Source organism: Nipponia nippon, unplaced genomic scaffold, assembly GCF_047370975.1.
Source record: "Nipponia nippon isolate SJK-2023a ecotype South Korea unplaced genomic scaffold, ASM4737097v1 scaffold_2, whole genome shotgun sequence".
In the NCBI taxonomy this organism is placed as follows: Eukaryota; Metazoa; Chordata; class Aves; order Pelecaniformes; family Threskiornithidae; genus Nipponia; species Nipponia nippon.
In genome coordinates, this window is record NW_028262336.1 from 124,260,833 (window position 1) to 124,281,349 (window position 20,517).

A 20,517-nucleotide genomic window follows, 5' to 3' on the forward strand; every position below is an offset into this window, starting at 1 on the left:
GAAGTTCCACATGGAAAGAAAGTTAGTAATGCAGATCTCCCCGTCTTCCTTACATTTAAGTTTCCAGAATAACTCACAATAGAAAACCAGGTGTGAAAATGTATACTAAAATCATGTGCAAAGTACTTCAGACCATATCTGCTGTTATCTCACAATATAACCCCACTTGAAAACGTCTAAAAAAACAAGTATTGCACAACAGCGTGAGCAAAACCTGACTGTCAGCAACAGCAAGGAAACATAAAGTGATTTCTAAACAACTTCACTCAGATTGTAACCATTCAGATGATCATCACATGAAGGACTGTTTTTCCTAAGGCAAATTCCACTTCTTTTCCAGTTAGAAACATACCTTTCTTGGGCTGTCTTTATTTTAATCCACTTGCACTTAGTTCTTCAGAGGCATCCAGTCAATATTCAATGCAACTTCAGCTTGCCTGATTCTGAAGTCATGCACACTACCACTTACATTTAATTCATGTTCTTTTGTATTCCTACTGATACTGTATTTTCCTTACATGGTTGAGAATGTTTTTTCAGCCAGTTGTGGTTACAGCAGATAAGTAAAGCTCAGAAGCCCTTTGCCAGAAACTTAAAACAGGAGGAACAGAAAAATAAGCTTAGGCCAAATGTAACAGAGGTTATAAATTCCCTCAAAGAAATGGAGGCCAGAGAGACTCTGTTCCTTGAGTTCAAACCTTAATTTCATAATGCCTTTCTTGAGGGATTAAGTTTCAGCACTGCATTGATAATTCTTTTTTCTAATTACTATTATAACACAAAACACAAAACTGTCATGAATCATGTTATTCATTGACTTGTGTCTGGCAGAGAAGAGTACCAGCTGCTTCAGAAGAAGGGGCAAGAAATCTGAACAACAGAATAACTTACCTAGTTTGTACTTTTGAGCCCATATTTTGAAATCATATGTCATTTTTCCATTTTTTTTTTTCTCTTTATTAAGTCTTTCCAAACTCTTGGCATCTATGGTATTTTGTCACTGGGTTCCAGTGATGCACTATTGCTTTCATCAACATCTCCTTCCATCAGACTTAGGAGTGTTGCCTTTCAGCTTCACTGAATGCCCCTTTAGTGGAATGTGTAGAAAAACTTTGAGACAAGAAGATTTATCTTCTTTACAATGTTTAGCACTATGGCCTCTTAATTAATGTATTTTCTAAAGAAAACAGCCTCAATCTTTAAAATCTCTCATCCTGAAAGCCTTTTTGCCTCTACTCACTAGTGACCTTCACATAAACAAAAGCTGATGAATTTTCAAATAGGTACTGTAGGTTTGTTCTTGCTCTAGGCTGATAACATTTCAGACCCAACATGTAATTACAGAAAGGGGAAAAAAAAACTACTTCTGTTTATTTATTTTTAATTTAACCAGGAATTGGTATTACATGGTAAAGAAACTGAGGAGAACAAAGTAACTTTTTTTTCCCTGGAAGAAGAAATTAAACAGAGAAAAATAAAGTCTTCCCTGAGGAATAAGAAGAATTGATCAGCAAAACAGCTTAGTTATTTGAGGGGGAAAATTGCTGAACATTGGAAAACTTCAATGAAAAACACAGGACAGTGGTTTCCAGGTGGTGAGATATTTTATTAAAAGAGGCTCAGACAGGGACTGAGTTGGGAAAGGCAAAGGGAAAAAGACAGTGGCACAACTCCCTAAAATGATGAGGAAGGAGCAACAGTGGCCCTGGAGTCAGACTGGAAGGGGACGAGATGCAGTGAGGACACCAGTATAGTGGTGGGAAACCACCATACAATGTGTGTAGGTCCAAAATCAGGCCCTATTATTATCTTCGCCTTTCTGCTATCATTTTCTTCAATACAAAATGCATTGATGTAGCATTGTATAGCATTGTTTTGATATTGCATTGCCTTAAACTCACTGTGCAAAGGCAAACTCTCAGAGGGTACAGCAGTCAGCTTCTGAGAGCCACAGAAAGGAAAAGAAGGGAAAAAAAACCTTGGAAGAAGATCTGGAAGATTTGAAACAGTAAGGCTAGCATTTTTTTTTGAGCTGTGTCCCAAGGTACCCACCAAAAGATGTGCACTGCAAGAGAAACAGAGAGTATTTCAATGAGAAAATATCACTGGAGGGATCAGAGATTCAGGAACTGTGTTGAAAAGTAGCACTCTATAGAGAAGTTTGACGCAAAGCCAGGAACTAGCATCAAATGTCAGCAGTGGAGAGATTGTACATGTGTGAAGAAGAGACAGAGTCATGGCAGATGCAATTTAGGCGTAATAAAACTGAAATGAGTAAGACCAGAATAAAACAGGGAAACCCAGAAGTGACTCATTACTGTTTACAATTAGCAAGGAGAGACAAAAGGTACTTCTGCTGGGGGGTTTGGGAGTGTGCTGGGAGGTTGAGGGGATATTCTGTGCAGTAAATTGCAAGATTGGTGCCAAGGGGCTTTGTCCACTGAGGGTTAAGAAGTCTGTATAGTCATTCATTTGGAAAAATTATTACAGTGGCTTTCTCTTTTTTTCCTCTCCCAACACAATTTTTTTATTGGTTGCACATTGCCTTAATCTGTGTAATTCTCAGGGCTTTCCCTCTGCAGCCCTTCATGTGCAATGTTGTAGTCAGCTTCTCCCGTTGACACATCCCACCTACATAGCCCCAGCTGCTGCAGCAGTACCTCTAGCCCTTGGTTTCCAGCATTTGAATTGCTTTTCCTTCCACTCACCCTTTGCCACTCCTTATACCCTAAATTTTGGTTTATAACCTTCTGCTAGGGATGAAACAGAGCTTAGTAGGTAATACCAGTAAAAAGTAGTCTTTTAGAGAGCCATTAAGTATTCCCCCATAAGATATATGCACAAAGCTTATTAGTTCTGCAATGTCTCTGACTGATCAGTGAGTGCTCCAGTCAGCCCTGTTGGCATAACAGGCAAGAAAAAACAGTGGGGGAGACTGAGAAGGTCCCAAGGAAACTACAAAATTACTTTGGAAAAGGTATTTGGGGAACACTTGATGCACTGGAGAAGACACCCAGAAGGAAATGCTCATCTAGGGACACCCCCACCACTTCTCTTCCTGGCTGACCATAGGGGAAAAGTTTTCCTTTTCTCTTTTCTCTCATTTCTTTTTTTCATTTTCCATTCCAGCTGATGTATGCCCCCAACTATGGACCACAAAAAAAAAAAAAAATCTTTTTGCATCTTTGTTTCATCATCCTGTGTGAAACTATATCCTGATAGGGGACAATCCATCCATTCATGATTTATTAGCCTGTCAAGAAATCTTTAAAACATATGTCTGTATTAAATGTCTCTAAATCTCTCTAAAAAGAGAAGACAGCAAACATTCTCCCTTAGCTTAATACAGTTAAAAACAATTACATAGCAACAAGCTACAGGTTACAATTAAACTTGAGCTCGTGTTTAGGTTAGAAGTATTGCATTTTCTGTGTGAACAAGAGTGAAATAAATATTCACTTAACCATCAAAACTTTTGTGAAATTTGATCTGTTTAAAAGATCATGTCAACTTTTAAATCTAACCAGAGGAAAATCTCAGGATCAAGTCACCTGTTTCGGTCTGATGGCTAATGGTAATTAGATCTTCACAAATCCCCTGGTAACCAGCTCCTAACAACTTTTGAAAAGTTGGTAATTATCTTAAACAATCCCTGACACTTAAATTGCTTGCTAATTTTACCACCTATTATAGACACATGGCAAATTTACAGTAGATGTACTGTACAAATATTTGTTAATTAATCCTCACAAAATATCCCCCTAGGATGCATTAGTGACTTTATTACTTCTATTGACTTTTTCTGGTGAATCCGTGGCAGCAGTTCCGGTCTTCCAGAGTCACACCTAGACTTTTAGGTCCATGTTCAGTCTTTCTTCTTGCAAAGAAGCGAAGTTTACCCCTGAGTTGATCCCATAGTTTTGGGTCCCTTTTGAAGGTGATGATACAGTTAGCTGTTCAGCTGAACTGTGGGTGTCTAATTTAGGGTGAGCTGAAATGGTTTCTCAGTTATCTAGATTTACTGGCTGATAGGGACCAAGCTCAGATGAAGACCTCCTGCCTCAAAGACAGCTAAAATACTCAAAGTATGTGCTCTATCTCTTTTTTTTTTATGCCTTTGCAGCACCTGCCTACACTGTGAAAACTGCACAGTTCTCAGAAAAGAATCAGACCTAAGTGTGCTGTCCTTAATTTGTTCTCTCATAATTTTAAAGCACCTAAAAAAAATATAACAATTGAACATCATTGAAATAATGGGCTGATCTACCAGCTGGGCAAGAGGGAAACATGCTGCAAACAGCTCAGTTCGATTACTCACTGCTTATTTTTTGTATATTAATTAAGTAATTTAGAAGCAAGAACCAAGACAAAAACAAAGGAAAATAAATCAGATGATCTCATAGTCCCGCAAGCTCTTGCTCTTGCCTCATCTCCAGGGCATCTTGGCTGACCCTTCACAACAGCTTGCTCCTCCTCCCCACATTTTTATGTCTTCCTTCTGTTATATGCAAAAGGAAAGGAGAGAAAAAGCTGCCTGACCAGCATTAAAAATCCCATCTTTGCTGCTTTGAAGGATGGGATTAATTTGACCACATGGAAATGTCTATAAGAGAGAGACCTACATCTCAGCTAGTCACCTAAGCTCTCTCTGGTAAATGGAGAGAAACTGGCACTTTCAGGACACAATTAATCTCATCCCCATGTAGATATTTAAAGTAGGTCATATGAATCATGCCTTAGAAGAGACAATTCCTCTCTACTGACACTAAAGGGAGCCTGAAATCACTAGATATAGATGTTTACATCGGTTATGTCTGAAGTTAAGCGAGCTGAATGCCACCTGAGTTCTCTAGATTGCTTTCTTGCTTTAGAGGCAAAATGCCTTATATTCACTTTCCAGTTACAAACGTGGTTAGAAACCAGCATGTGGCCTTCATGTCCCCATTTTTAAGAACTCAAGCACTACGAGAGCTGTATGAATGTATCATGTGATTCACTACAAAAGCAGGTTTTCATAAGAAATTAACAACATCTCAAAAGCAAACAGGAATGAGAGTGTATGAACGTACTGATCAGTACTCCAACACCTTCTCAGCAAGAATTCAGGTTCTTGACTTCATGGGTCATCTAGTAGAAACAAAATCATCTTTTAAAGTCTTAACATTTCCATTTTCTAAAAGAACTGTGTAGTATGATTTAATTTCTAATAAAATGACTTTTCATATAATGTCCAGTCGCCGAGTTCCTAGCCGTTATCATAGCCATGATAACCTAAGGATATAAGTGAGACCAAAGGGCATTGTGTACCCAGAAGCACTTCCACTGTTTTGTAGCCACAGGAGGTGGTCCGATAAAAGAAACCATCTCTTTCACATGAGCTTTGTTTCACTCACAATCTATTCACTTTTCCGTTTTAACTGGGAGATCCCTATTTTGCAAGACCAACCCTTCCAGAGTTCCTGACTTTCACTTAGTGCTCAGCTAGAGATAGATTTCTAAATAGGGACTTAAACAAGGACTGGATTTAAAGAGATTCATTCCTAGCAATTGATATTGTGCTAGTTATGGCTAGTTTTTCAAAAGCACTTAGCATGGAGTTGCTGATAAAATATATATTAATTTCTGAAGGAAAGAAATACATATGATGCCAGGTTAATGGAAAACAGATCCTGTCAAGCTAACTAACATGCTATCTTTTTTCAGATGGGATTACAAATTTGGCTGACAATGGTAACAATATTGATATAATATACTTAGACTTCTGTAAAACATTTGACACAGTGCTGCATGACATTTTATTAAAAACAAAATCAAAATGGCACACATTGAATGGATTAAAAATGTCTAGCTGACAGGATTCAGAATGTAATTACAAATGGGACAGTTGTTCAGCTGTGTTCAGTGCGATCCTCAGGGGCTGGTCCTGGCCTTACGCTTTTCAAATGTTGATCAATCTGGGATAAAACTCAGTCACTTACTACTGACCAGATTTAGCAAAGACAGAAAAAAGGTAGTGTGGTAAATGGTGCAGAGGACAGGTCACTGATACGGATCAATATATTTTTTAACACAGACAGCAATAAAGTCCTAACTCTGGGAATAAAGCAAGCAACCCTTCCTTGTGGGCACTTTCCAGAGAGATCTGCTGTTAAGCAGATGGAAATCCTGCCAGATACAGGGCGGAACGTGAACTCCCAGTATAGCAATGTGGCTAAAAGAGGCAGTGTAACCCTGGACGTACACACAGTATCTTTAGTGGGAGCCAGGATACTTATTACTTCTGCATGGGTCTGCAACTGCTCTGAGGCTGCATGCAGCTGTGGCATGCACAGATCAGGAGGCCTGCTGTGAAACTGGAGAGAACTCAAAGAGAAGTCATGAGAGGGATGAGGGCTCTGGCAATCATGCTTTGCAGTAAAAGATGCCAGGAGCTCAGTTTATTTACTTAATCAAAGAGATGATTAGGTGATGCCTTCGCTGCAGCCTACAGCTACTCAGGGGGGGAACAACCCTTTGCAGTGGACTCCTCCGTCCAGAGGATTAAGATGTAGCAAAAACCTGAAAGCGACCCTAAAACTGGAAGCTGAGACTAGATTAATTCAGACGAGAAATACGGCACATGTTTCCAACTGACTAATTAACCCCTGGAATAATACATTTGTAAATATTGTTCTCCCTCATCAGAAATTATTCAACAGAAACAGAATGTTTTCCGAAAAGGTATGGCAGGTGTCAAGAGATGTATCCTTCCTCCAACAATTCATGGTAGTTTTACAGTCTGCACTGATAGACTACATTAATTATGATTGTTCTGTCTAACTTGAAAACTTGGCCACTTATTTTTGAAGTTTTGAAAACAAATCTGGAGCAGGCTGAAAATCCTGTCCAAAATATCTGCAAATATGTGTGAAGTATCTATGATATTTTTCTTCATCTGTCCTGCAACTTGGAAGAAAATGGTTTTCCGAGTTTTACTTTTCCAGTCAATCCTCCTTTTCTAAGGTTTTAATGATCCTCTGTGCTATCAAAGGCAGGCAAGCCTTTCCAGTTACTTCTCTGCAGAGATTCCTATTTGAAATTTGAGAGGTTCACCTCTTTCTTTGGTGAAAGTGAGACTAAAACAAAAAATGCTTGTGCCCACATTTCTTTGATTTGTTTTTATGGGATTCGGATTTTGTTTTACTTGTCTTTCCAGAAGTCTGGAAGCTACTCAGTTATCAGGAGGATTTATACTACTTCAAACACTCAGATCTGTCTGGAGATACAAAGGGAAAAATCAGCTACCTCCTTCTCTGAGAAAACAGTGATGGCTATGCTTTTAATAATATTTTTTTTTTCATTCTTTAACTTCTGTATTAGCCATTAATCTGTAGCTATCATTCATTATTTTGGCATGGGGACACAGGTGGAATGCAGACTGCCTGAATGTGTTCCAGAGTTCATTCCTTTGGTGCGTGTCCACAACTGAAAAAATATCAATTCTTCTTTTGGAATCTTCTTTTGCATCTTTACTTCCAAAAGACGCTTTCCTTGTCTCCCACGGTCTGTAAGGATATCATGGAAGGAAAGGGGTGGGGGCTTCCCCCTCCAAAATCAGGTACAAGCATTTCATACATTTATCCCATGCCAAAAACATGGAAGCCTGGATAGCAACAAAACATCTCAGCATGTCCAAAATATGTATACAACCAGTAGCAGTATCATAAAGAGAGGACACACCTGTGAAGGCTAGCCCCGGAAAACGCAACACTCCACTCAACCACAGGCACAGAACATCTTTATCCAACTTAGCATGAACAAATGAGACAGGAGAAACAGATGAATTTAGAAGTGAATGTAGATAGAAGCTAACCAGGAGAGATTGTTGGGCAGCCTTTAATTGTGGCAAGCTGTTATCAACTCCATCCATCACTGATTAATGGTCTTCTGCACTTCTCCCCATCTGGGTGACAGGAGTCACAGAGTTTCCCAAGAAAAAAAACCCATACTTTTGCCTGCATCCACTGCACGTTCCTCAATATTTTGTAGACAGCATTGCTGTCAAGATTGTTGATCTAATTTCTCTGCAATCTCATAAAAATCACACAAACACTGGCATCTTAAGTGCATAGGGCAAGTCCATCAGTGGTGATTTAACAGTAGAGGATTTAACTTTTCATCATTTTTATGTAAACATAAAATTGCCACGTATAGACATGATATTATATTCTAGTTACTTGCACATATTAAAAACCCAGCAAATTTAAATACTTTTACAGTCCTAGATCTTTTCAATTCTCCTCTAACAAAAAGGCCAATTATACATCTCTGATAAGAATAGCTCATCAGATAAGGTCTAATGAGCCCATATTAAAATGGGAGACACAAAATAGAACTAAAATATTTTTTTGGTACTGGTATCTATCCAGAAATTTCTGAATGAAGAAAATAGTGCCTAGCTTCTCTATCTTCCAACCACTATTTTTGTGACTAACTCTTCTAACTTTAGATAAGTACCCCTTATCCCCATAGCATAATATTCATATGTGCCTAGTGTTCATAAAGAATTCTTAGTAGTGGATTTAATTTCTTATACTGTGCTTGTCATTTAGCATCTCTGTACATATCCGTACATTTATAATAGCCTTTAAGGGAATATTATTCTGGTCTACGGGTTAAATATAGTCCCAATCTTATTATATTTAGAAAACCAGAGCTGCTGCTGTGTTATTAATCTATTGTAATTATCGCTTTCATTCATAACTTATTACGGTATGTATTGTAAATCAACACTTGCAGCTGGGCGGAGTGGTAAAGTACATACTTAGGTATTTTAAATACTTGCAAATCTGGCCAAGTTTGGTTTCAGAAGTGGAAAAATCAATCTTCAGGATTCAAATAATGCACTTCTTATTCAGATAGAACTTCTATTTGAACTGTATGCGACTGGATTCAGATCTCCTGTTGACCAGAACTGCTATTAACATCACTGGTGTGATTGCAGAAACTGGGCCATAAATGAGAACTTTAACTTCCTGTGAAGCATAAGAGGGGGCAGTAGCAATATATTTTAGTAACGGGCACAGAAAGCTACCAAAAGAAAGAAATGCTGAGGTATTACTACTGTCGTAATTTTGAGAGAGTTTTCTTTGTAGAAGCTGGTCCAAGAGATCACTAACCCCTTTTTGTAATGAGTTATCGCTTCCCTAAAATTCCATCTTTATTTAACAAAAGAATGACAGCAATACAAACAGCTCAGCTGTTTTTAGCTCTCAAGGCTAGATCCCACAGCTGTTAAACAAATCCCTTACAAAGTTCAAGGTCTTGCTTATTTTATAGCCTAGACAAACATTTTATAAACAGATGACAAGATATATTACAGAAATGCAACTAGAAATTCACAACCTACATAATATTGTCCTTTGCCTTGTCCCCAAACCTCTCAGGGTGGAAATTCCACACCATCTTTGTTTGCTTTCTAGTGCTAACCTACATTTTGCCTTAGTGTCCTCCAGTACCAGAGGAACAATACTTTGACCTGCCACTTGTATTATTATGACTATGCAGTTATGAGTAAAGTAAGTCAGACTGTCAGACATAATCAGAACTACAAAAAGGTGTAAACACAAATAAAAACTACCCTGAGTTTATTTTTAATTACATTAGAAAAAGTGAGAAACCAATCTTTCCTGCTTACTCCTTTTAAAATGCTACATCAAAGCCATTCATGTGACTTCTGAACTGTTCCTCACTTAATAGAAAGGTGCTAGAGGATGGTGCATGATAGAACATTTAAAGGCAGAAAATATGCATAAGAAACCAAGGACCACGTCTGGAAGTCTGCAAGAGCTGGGAGTCCAAATACTTTTGACTTCATTCCCCATTTACAAAGAATACCATAAGACTACAGCAGAACATATTTTGGCAAGAGAGGCCCAAGTCTGAAAGATCTGTAAACTCTTTTCCTTTGGAAGACCAGAACAATTCTTGGTACAGGTGGTGAAATATGTGACATACACAACTTAATTATGTGCCTATATCATTAATATATACTGGGAAAGGGGAAGAGTCACAGCTGTGTGTAAAAATGTAGACAGAAGTCAGCCGCTCAGTTGGCATTTGTGACGTTTGGCAGCTTTTGGCAATGAAACATTTTTCTATTTGTTACTATGATTCTTCTGCCTTTATTGCTTAATCCACAACTTACATTGCAATTGTAAACTGCTAGGTTAAAATAATTACTTATATTTTTAAAATGTGGGTGGGACAAGAGGACGAACAGAGAAAGACAAAGCAATTAAATGAAGCTAGCTTCTAGGATCCTCCATGGGCCCTGGCCATACTCCATTCCTACCCTAACAGGTCCTCTGCATCATCTGAGATCCTCAAAAAGTGACAATGCATAGGTCAAAATTTCAGCCATAAATCACTTCATGGTTATCATTTGACACAGGATAGCATAATCATTTAGTTGTAGCACTGGAGGTGCACGGATGGTATGTAGAAAACTTCTATCACCACCACAGTGACCCAAAGTTAGCAGCCAGAACAAGAAAAGGCACTTAGTTAACCCAGTGTTCAAGTAGGAGCTCCATCCTGTGAGGTGCCAAGTATACCCATTAACATGAAGACAGCCTTAAACTCCTGCTGTAGTAACTCTGAACCTCCTGGGAAGCCTTTGGCACTTCAAAGGGTATAGATCTAAATTCATAACAAAAAAACCCCTGATCTTTCCATGAAGCTCTGACAACCCCAAAGCCAGTGCTGACTGCTGCTGAGAATGAGGTGTTTCAAGGTGAGAAAGCCCAGCTCTAACATCAAGTCCCATGCTAAAGTACAAATGAAAGACATCAGCTCTGCTACCCAAATTCCCAGAAGCACCAGCTGTGCCTCCAGTAAGACCCTCAAACTGTCAGCCAGAAATAGCAGCCCAGATTCACAGTAAAATCTGTCGGAACTACACATAGAGTTCATCAAGGGAAGGGGAAGGCAAAATTCCTACAAACTTTTAAGAAAAGTAAGACCCCAGTCCTTAAAAGTTTTTCAAGCTTAGCTCAGACTATGGAACCTAAATATTTGCAATGTTTCCCATAGTTTTACAAGAAATACTGCTAATACAGAGGGAATTTGAAATACTTGCCTAAGCCAAGAACAGAAAGGTTTTAATGGCAACCTCTAAAAATCTCTTGCATATAAATACAGAAAGTATTTTCAATACACAGTGGGCATAATTAAAAATACAAACATTTGACACTGGGCAGCCCCTTGCCATAGTTAGCCTGTGCTCCTGAGACTTCCTCATGCTGAAAATACAACATATTTAACTACTACATACAGTAGGAGTTCACTTTTTCAGGCACGCTGCACATTTCCACAAGAGCACTTCTGATCTTGGAGGCACTGCTTTTAGATTTTAATTCCCTGACTTCTGTGCTCATTTATAATATCTTCCACTGAGGTACAAAATTGTGCATACATGAGAGAGCAAGAAAGAGATCAGTCAAAAATGTAGAATTTTAATAAAGTTGTGTCTAGTAAATAGGCAACAGTAAGCAATAGTTATATTTTCTTTTTATTTTTCTAATTTAAGCTGAATTTCATTTTAAAAATGTGGGTCCAGAGAAACTCTGACGGAAAAAGACATTTTGCTCATAACTTCTCAGATATCTTTCTTCCTTTTTTAATGACTGACTTTGTTTCTGCTCAGGCAGGAAGAAATAATTATTCACATAGGCAGGTACGTGTTCATGGTCAATACTATTCTTCAGTCAGCTGTAAAAATAGGCTTTGATTAAGAATGCATGGGATAGACCTCTTTTTCTTTTTATAAGGCTGCATAAGCCAACTAAGTTCACATGGGCAATTTCAGATAGACTGGCAATCAAGAAGCGAGAGTCCTACCTTGAACTTGCAAAATCTGCTTTCTTTAAAGCCATAAACTGCAGCTGCCATCAGAAACAGACCCAATTGCTTTTCTTTTTCACTTTCCAGGGCAAGCAAATCTATTTCCTGTTACAGCCTGTACTTATAGCTTAATTCTATCTTATGACTTAAGGACTAAAATATTTGAGAACCACTAAGATTTTTCCACCCCTTTAAAAGGGGGAAAATACAAAACTCAAAACAGATGTTTTATAATGTATTTCATTTATTTTGGCCACCCATAAAGCTGTGGCTTATGTTAGTGCCAACCAAGTTAAAAGCAACAGAGTTCTACAGATACACTATGTAATACATTTTAGAATGACCGGGCATTGGGAGCACCTTTCAATAAACTCCTAATTATTAAATAATTTGCAATGTCAGTAAAAGGAAATAGGAATTACTGAAGATGCAAGTGATGCTGCCATACTTGGGCCATTCCTGGGGGGATTTGCAAAGTTTATGCAGCTTTTTTTATGTTATTGTGCCCCAATGTATAGCTTGGAAAGCAGATGATCAACGTATACATTGAAAGTGGGCGAGTTTGATGAAATTAGAACAACCAAACATCCTTAGAACACTATCATGTAAATAACAGATACTGTATACAAAACAATTATTCCAGAGACACTTAACGGCTGAAGAAGTTCCAAGAAATTAAAACTGTCTTATCCAAACAATCGTCAGACTTGGGCTAGTACAAAACTTTCACTTTTGTCTGTGTTTATGAATGGAAACAAAGACATTTCAAAAGTTAAACCCATGAGACTCCTAACAGTTGCTGTGGTACTTACTGATAAGGTATCTCCTGGAAATTACAGTAAAAATAGTAATATTGAAATTTCCCCTGTACCTTTTGTTATTGAGACTGAGAAATCATTTCTCAACAACAGACTCACTTTAACAGAACACCTTCACCACAGTACTGCAGGCTGCGGGACAAAATGAGCAATAAAGAATGGTTGGTCTCAAAACATCTCTTTATTGACAATTTACTGCACAGAACACAGGGCATATAATGTGGATATAATTTACTAACCTGGCAAAAATATTATAGGGGAAGAATAAGGAAAGGACAATGGATGTATTTTAGGAAGACAGAACAGCATTAAAAGTTTTAACCTGTATTTTTGGGTTGTTATTCACCTATTCAAAGCAAATACATTTTTCACCTTCCTCCTCAGAAGTGCCTCAGAAAGTGAATTGCAAAAGTTAATTAGAAAGTAATAAAATGTGAAAGCTTAGCAATTCAGTACAGCAATCAGCAGTACAGACTTTGACCACATACATAGGAGCAGACTCTTAGAATGTGAGCTTTTGATACAAAATACTTTTTTAATCAAATGGCAAAAATTATTTTGACCTAATAAACAAATATGAAGTTCATTATTAGCAAACCAAGTGCAAATACAGAAAACTCACTTTAATTCAGAAGCATGCTTAAAGCAGGTTGAAAGCAAAATATCCTTTACAATTATTTCTCCAGGTAAAACAGTTCTAACCGTGATTATCCGGCATTTGCCAGTGCTTTCCTTCCTAGACAGACACGCTCATTTGAACTTGAAAAAGCCAGAATGCCAAAAGTACCTCCCCAATATGTTGACTAAGGACTGTAATTCATTTAAATTATGCAACTGGATTCCCACAGCTGGCCCACAGCTTGACTTAGAGCTCAATTCAATGCCAATGATCCTGTCTGCTAATATTGTCCTACTTGCAGAGAAGGTAATATATCCAGCAACTTATATTGAAGTTCTGACACTAATTAACAGAGCAAACAAATGTTGACATGAGTGACAAACGCTGGTTAATAGTTACTGTGAGACCAGTGCCAGCTGGCACTCTTCTCTAGCATTTTGCAGTAATAATCCCTTGTTTATTTCTTAGGACATCGCTTATAATTTGTTTGTAAGCATTTTGTGTCAAGTTAGAAACAAATCAGCACAAAAACCAACCCAGATAACAGCAGCAAGACCCCCGATTTTCAGACAAGTAATCAACAAGAAAGCATGCAAGCAGCTTCACTTGGAGGATGCATGGGGGACTAGAGTATAGGAATTTTTATCCTATATAAAGCTATGTAGCCTTGCACAAACAGCCTTTGGCATCTTGTTTCTGGCCTACCTGGACAGTAGCAAAACATGTTTATCAGATCGTACAAGCCCAGAACCTGAACTGCAAGCAGTTAAAAACTGAAGGTCGCTAAGCTGCAAAATTAAAACATGCTTCTATGCTTTAGCTACACAGACAACGATAAAACAAAGCCTCCACAACCACCTGTAATAATACGCCTGTTCAGCTAGCAATTCCAAAGTACTCAGCAACACAAGGTAGACATTTTCTGCAGCTGGTTTTACATGTACATTCCTGCCAAATTGTTGTCTCGTCTCCTCTTACCTTCACATTAGTCCGGAGTGCACAGTAACATGCAAAAAACATTGCAGTAAACAAGGAGCATATGGACCAGTATTCAGCGTCTCTGCTCTGCACAAACGGTACACACACGATCCCGAGCATGTGCTACTAAGGAGCATCCGTTCCCTCTGTCAGTTTGAAAATGCATTGATCTCTGTTTTTCTGACTACAAAAAGACATGTCTTGAAGGCACTGAGTGAAAGCTACATATCTCTTCATTGACTATATATAGAAATATGCCCAGTAATTTCAATTAGCAGAGAATTCAGCATCTGAAACTTGGACCTCAGTTGCTTTTCCTTCCAGCATTTTAAATTCAGGGGGGAAAAAGGAGGGGGAACTCACCCAGAGGGGAAAGGTGAGGAATTAAAATGTAAGCAGCGAGTTACTTATATTTCCCCCTGGCTTTGATGTTTTTCTTTTCAATATTTGACAAACGTTATACAGGGAAAAATGAAGAAAGCTTTCTCTTCCAATTCTCAAATTTACTGTAGATTCTGCACTGTTTCTGTCTGCTCTTGTTAAAGATGCAGCATCCCTTTTAACAAAGACAACGTCATCAATCATGACAGATTCAACATGTTCTACTTACAAATACAGTCTCTGATTAAGGACAATAGCTGGCTGGCTTATTAACGTTTCCTCAAATGCAAGTTCAGTCCCCTGTGCTAATCTATTTTTAAATAAAAAGTCCCACCTACTCCTTCACTCTCATTTAATAAAAATGCAGTGGACTAGTTCTAAAGGTCCTGAATTGCATTGTGCTCCTAGCTCAGACACTGGACATCGTTTTCAAACTGTTTTCTTGCTTGCTGGGATTAGAAACACAGAGAAAAATTAAAATGAAAGCAGAAAAATCCTGGAGAAGGCTGTGCCCTCAGATTTGTAACTACATATTCTGAATTCAAAATGCTCAAATATCTTCCAGAAGGAGGGAACTCAGAACCAAGCCAGAAGGCAAAGCTTTAATTCACAAGCACAAAAATAAGATCAAACCACTTCTCTCACTCCTGTCAACCACTGGGATGCTACAAATTAACTGATTGTTTACTAGACTGCAGGGACACAAAGTCAAAATCTCAACTCTTTGTTTACAGCACCGGGAACCACCAATATTCATACTGAATTATGAAGCAGTCTTCAGGAATAAACCCAGAAAAGAGCCTGTTTTTTTCTTTTCACTGCAGCAGATACTGTGGGAGGCAAAGAGTGGAAAAGGCTTTACTACCTCCCTCTCTATCAGCACAGAGCAATTTGTGTAGGATAAGCATAACTTAATAGAAATATCTGCAGTGACTTTTAGGATTTCTTTAAATAATGCTTTACGTAAACCCCCTTGGAAATCTGCAGAAATACTGAAGTCCTATCAAAGTCAGTGGGTATCTTTCTGTGGGCAATGAGGTGAAGAAGCTTAAACAGAAGGACGTGCATTTAAAGAAGAAAAAAAGGGGGAGGGGAAAGACGGCAGGGTTTTTTCCAACATCTTCCTAAAGACAAGCTCTCAGAAACTGTCGTCAACTCCAAGTGAACAGCTATTTTTAGCCTGTCATTGTTTGTGCCTTTTTTTAGGAACGAAAAAGGCAGTCGTGTTTAAAGCTAGATATTGCTCTACAATGTATCCTAAGACAGCTACTTAATTTGATCCCCAGCTCCATCTGTCATACAAATTAAGTAATTAGTAATCACAACCTTCTTTGGCACAAGCAATGACATCCAGAACAAAAGAGATGAACCCTATTCTTAAATCTAATTCTGCAATTTTTATTAGTAATGAAATTGGGGTCTAGATACCATAATTCATAAAGCTGGGATATCCCAAAGTTATGATAGCTCAGACTACGGCTGCAGCAATATCCATCAAATAAGCTAAAACATAGTAACGTGTTGCTCAGCAAAAGCATGGGAGAATTAATTGACGTATTTTTCTGACACTCTTCAAGTGAATAGAAAGGGAAAGGAATCATGGTTTATTTTGCAGTACAGTACATTAACAATTAAAATTAAGCATCTTAGTCATTGAAAAAATATCACAGATCTTGGGGAATTCTGATCCACCAGAGAAATGCAATTCAAAAAGCAAAGATGAATAGATGCACAGTCCTGAACAGCGAGGCAAGGCTCAGGCAAGCATGTAGCTGCATATGAAAATGAAATTCAAGCCTCCTTTCTGCCAAAGGAATTACACAAGTTTTCAGTCAGCAAAGTCTTTGAAACAACTTTCTTCTTCATGATCCTAAAAAGTTAATGTTTTTGGTTTTAGGCAAACAAACCCAATACGGGGAAAATAGGAATCTCACAAAAAGAAAGTAGTGCTGTTGTAACTATATAATTCCCAAGCAATCACCTGTACAAAAGACTTCAGGCTCATTTACGAAAACAAGTAAAGCAGTCCCAAAGTCTTCACTCAGAAAAACCTCCCATGACTCCTGAGAGTCTGGGAGGAAAATTTATCTAGGAAATTACAGACCCTGACCCTCATAACAATGTAAGAATAAAAAGAGAAGACTCCCATCCATGTGGCAGATGCTTCCTATAATAACTGTGGGGCATTTGAGAATTTGCTGGAAAACTGAAACCTCTGTACCAGCCAACAAGGTGTTACTTTGATAGCAGACCAACCTAATGTATTTAGCAGGGGCCACTTCAGGTAATCTACACAAGCAGATCCCTGCAGGGCTTGTTCACCTCTGCCAAAACATTTTGTATTGCAGCAGTCTAATTTTTAAAGGCGGCATCTCATCAAGGACATACAATATTTTATTATGACTAACAGCTACTCAAAAGCATCACATATTGGTGATATTTACGGTCTTTGACATTGAGTTGATAACAATGAGTGAGGAAAAAGCCTTGCCTGAGTCTACCAGACATGCCAAAAATAGCAGAAGATTTCAAGTGCTCAGGGCCTCTTTAAACAGGAGACCACAGGGAAGAATCCCACAGATAAAAGAAGTTACTCCATTAAGAAAAAAATAGGTTGAGTATAAAACCAGTAGCAAGACAGTAGTCCAAAAAAGCTGCATTACAGACCCTTTTTAAAAAGACACACAACTTGTGACCTGAATATTCTTAGACGACAGAAACCACTAGAGCCACTATCTTGAGCTGTGAAATTTCATCGTTACTTTATCCTCCTGTGTTTTCGGAAGGGCAAAACAGAATACTTGGAAGGAAACCCTGGTTGTCTGCAGAGGTTCAAAGAGAGCAGAGGGAACGTGCTGCCCTGGAAGACCTTGATCTCAGGAGTGCCTGAGGGAAGTCTGCTTTGGATGATGAGGGAGGGACAGCCCTTCTGCAGCATGCGCCCCACCACCTCCTCTGGCAACTGCAGCAGAGTCAAACAGCACTGTCACTGCCCAGAAGAAGAGCAATAAGAGCTAGTAGTAGTAGTAGTAGTAGTAGTAGTAGCAGTAGTAGAAATGCCCTATTGCCATTGTGTCCTGAAGCTATGGTCAAGGACCCCCACCGTGCTATGGCACTATACAAGCACAAAGCAGGCAGTACTTGGAAAACCTTATGGGGGAAAAATGAAAACATACCAGCAAGCAATATTTTCATCCTCAGCAGCCTAACTATTTTCAAGTTTGGATTTTGTTTTGTTTCCAGGCATCATGGAAAGGGGGATGTTTTAAAGGAGAGTAACAATAAAAGCAATAGACTAAAAATGCAGCAAAGAAAGTAACGCTCTCCAGTGTTTGCTCTACAACAGTGCAATGTGCCCCACTTCACTTAAGCACCACATTTGTGGGGAAATATTACAAATTGCTTTTAAAAGGCTCGCTGCAATAGGATAGATTTTGTGATCACACTCTGATGATCACAAGGAAAGCAGAGATTATCTAGAAAAAACAGAAAATAGAGGGGGAAAGGACTGAAGAAGAGGGTGCATTGCTCTCTGAGCAGACAGAGAGAAAAATGACACTCCTGTCCTCCAAAAGAGGGGAGAGCAGATGTCTGCAGGGAGTTGGATGTAATGGTGGAGGTTTGCAAAGCCATCTGTAGGGTCTGGCCATGCAACTCTTATTAGTATCAACATTGATAATCCACGCCACTGACTTTCAGCAGTCGGGGGTGTAATTGTCCCTCTTTTTGCAGTGATGCTGGAGGTACTGGCTTGTGCAGTCATGGCACTATGGCTACAGTCATGCTCCATCATACCCTGTCTTTGCACACTGCAGTGACACAATCTATACAGCCCTCTAGTCCTACATTGCTTAAATGCCTCAGATTTCAGCACGTGAGCTTTAAACTAGAATGATTTTATTCCTTTCCCCATTTTTGAGACTTTAAATTGTCATGAAAATGTTATTTTGCACAGCTACAGGAAGATCATTAGACTGAAAATATCTGTGTTGGGGAGTGGGATATTGGAGAAAACATTAATGCAGACTGCAGGTCTTGGGTTCTGTAGGGTCTACAGTTTCTAGATGGAAAATGTTGACTCCTGAAGAGTGGATTGAGTCTATGGGGCATCTTGAAATAACCGCAGAAAGAAGAAGGTGGAACAAAAGCCACAATTGGCAAGAAGGCTTGCTTAGCTTTTCCATTATAGCAAAGTCTAGTAAAACATAACAGACAGAGGACCTAAATCAGCAGCTTGAGCTCAGCAAATCTTAAAATGTCCAGAAAGAGAAAGAAAAAGGCTGAATAGATTATTTACAAACTCTCATCTCCAGTATTGTAAACATCTCTCTGGCACCCTGGCTTTCTGATGCAAAAGTTGCTGTGTCAAATATTCTTCCTCACTTCCAGGCCAGTAAACAGCAAAGACCTTCCCCTGGGCTGATTTAACTTAAGCAAGAGTTTTTCCTGAAAACTTTCTATTTCTTTTTTCCTGCACAGTCATCTTAATATTTAATTGTCTGATTTTTGAACATTTAATACTTTTCTTCCTAATGATCCAGCCCTTTGCTTTCTGTCCTCTGTGGTTGCGTTGAAGAAGGTGTTCATCAGATATATGAGAAAAACGTGTAATTTACTTAGAAATCATTCCTTCTCAATATTAAATGTATGCATATTTTATGAACCAAGTTGTTGTTGTTAGTATTTTGAAACAACCATAAAACCATTTATAATAAGCAAATTTAAAGAAACTATATGGCCAAATAATAAATAAAAAATAAATGAACAATGGCCTGATCCTGTGAGTCTTCTCTATGACTGCAAATTTCTCAGGAAAGGCTTCCTCATTGCTCCCAATGACCCGAAAACAGAATACTGCAAAACAAGGAACAGAGGCCTAGAAAGAAGGAATGGAATTAAGCTTCACAAAGTATCTTGAGTTACTCAAAGACCCATTTTTCCTCTGCTGTACATGTAACCTGTGGATGAAGTTTATTTTATACCTCATCTTATACAACTGATTGAGAAGACGTGACTCTGTTACAGCCTTTATTGAGAGACCCAGGCTGTGAAGACTTTTTCAGCTCTGAAGATCCCCAGTTGAATTTCCTGAATTTCACTCAAATTGATGACTAGCATGTCTCCACAATGTGCATTTCATTTTGTGACTAAGAGAGGACAGCTGCCTTTCTCCTTGACCTGCATTCTCATGATAACACCTTTGAAAAGTTATTTCCATCCACAGTCAAGTTAAAGGCCATGCCAACCTGGAATCCTAGCAGATTATCTAGTCTGACTTTTTTGCTGAGGGAAGATTAACCATACACAGACTGTTCTCGGCAAACGTTTGTCTAACGTCCTTTAAAATCTCTCATGAAGGGGATACAATCTTTGCTTTAGATGGCCCTTTGTTCTTATTATGGGAATGTTTCTGTGAAGATCAAGATGATCAACAGGAAGATAACATCTTTTATCCAAATGAGATTAATTTAGCAAAACTGCTCTTTTTGGAGTGTTTTTTTTTTTTAATTTTCCACTTCTGGGAGGTCATAATGATGGATAAATTAGCGGGAAAGACTAAACTCCATAGTTTTGAAGTGCTGGAAGAGCAAATGTGCACTGAAGCTTGCCACCCCTGCATGGTGCTTTTTATACTTTCACCTTTGTCGGGTGAGATTGTCACCTTGATAGCAGTGTGTGTAGACAGACAGAATCCCATTTATTCTGCATTGTTTATATGTACACATACATTCACACGTATACAGGGATATGCTTGTATGCAAAGTGCATGTTTGTGAGACAGAATACCAAGAACAAAGTAAGAGAGAGAGTATCTATCTTCACTGTCGTTCCCTATAG

General features: G+C 38.6%; 1 protein-coding gene across 14 annotated transcripts in view; it reads right to left on the minus strand.

Annotated features, from left to right (window-relative positions):
• DLG2 (discs large MAGUK scaffold protein 2) overlaps nt 1-20,517 on the minus strand; it is a 1,061,109-nt gene that overhangs the window by 766,964 nt on the left and 273,628 nt on the right. Inside the window, exon 1 of one of the 14 annotated variants that reach the window (XM_087758918.1) lies at nt 14,299-14,620. The exons of 12 other annotated variants lie outside the window; for them this stretch is intronic. In XM_087758918.1, coding sequence (XP_087615044.1) covers nt 14,299-14,418 — 120 coding nt within the window. In that variant the 5' untranslated portion in view covers nt 14,419-14,620. Of the gene's footprint in view, nt 1-14,298; nt 14,621-20,517 lie in introns of those variants that run through there. One more of the 14 variants, XM_087758914.1, reaches the window with a different exon arrangement.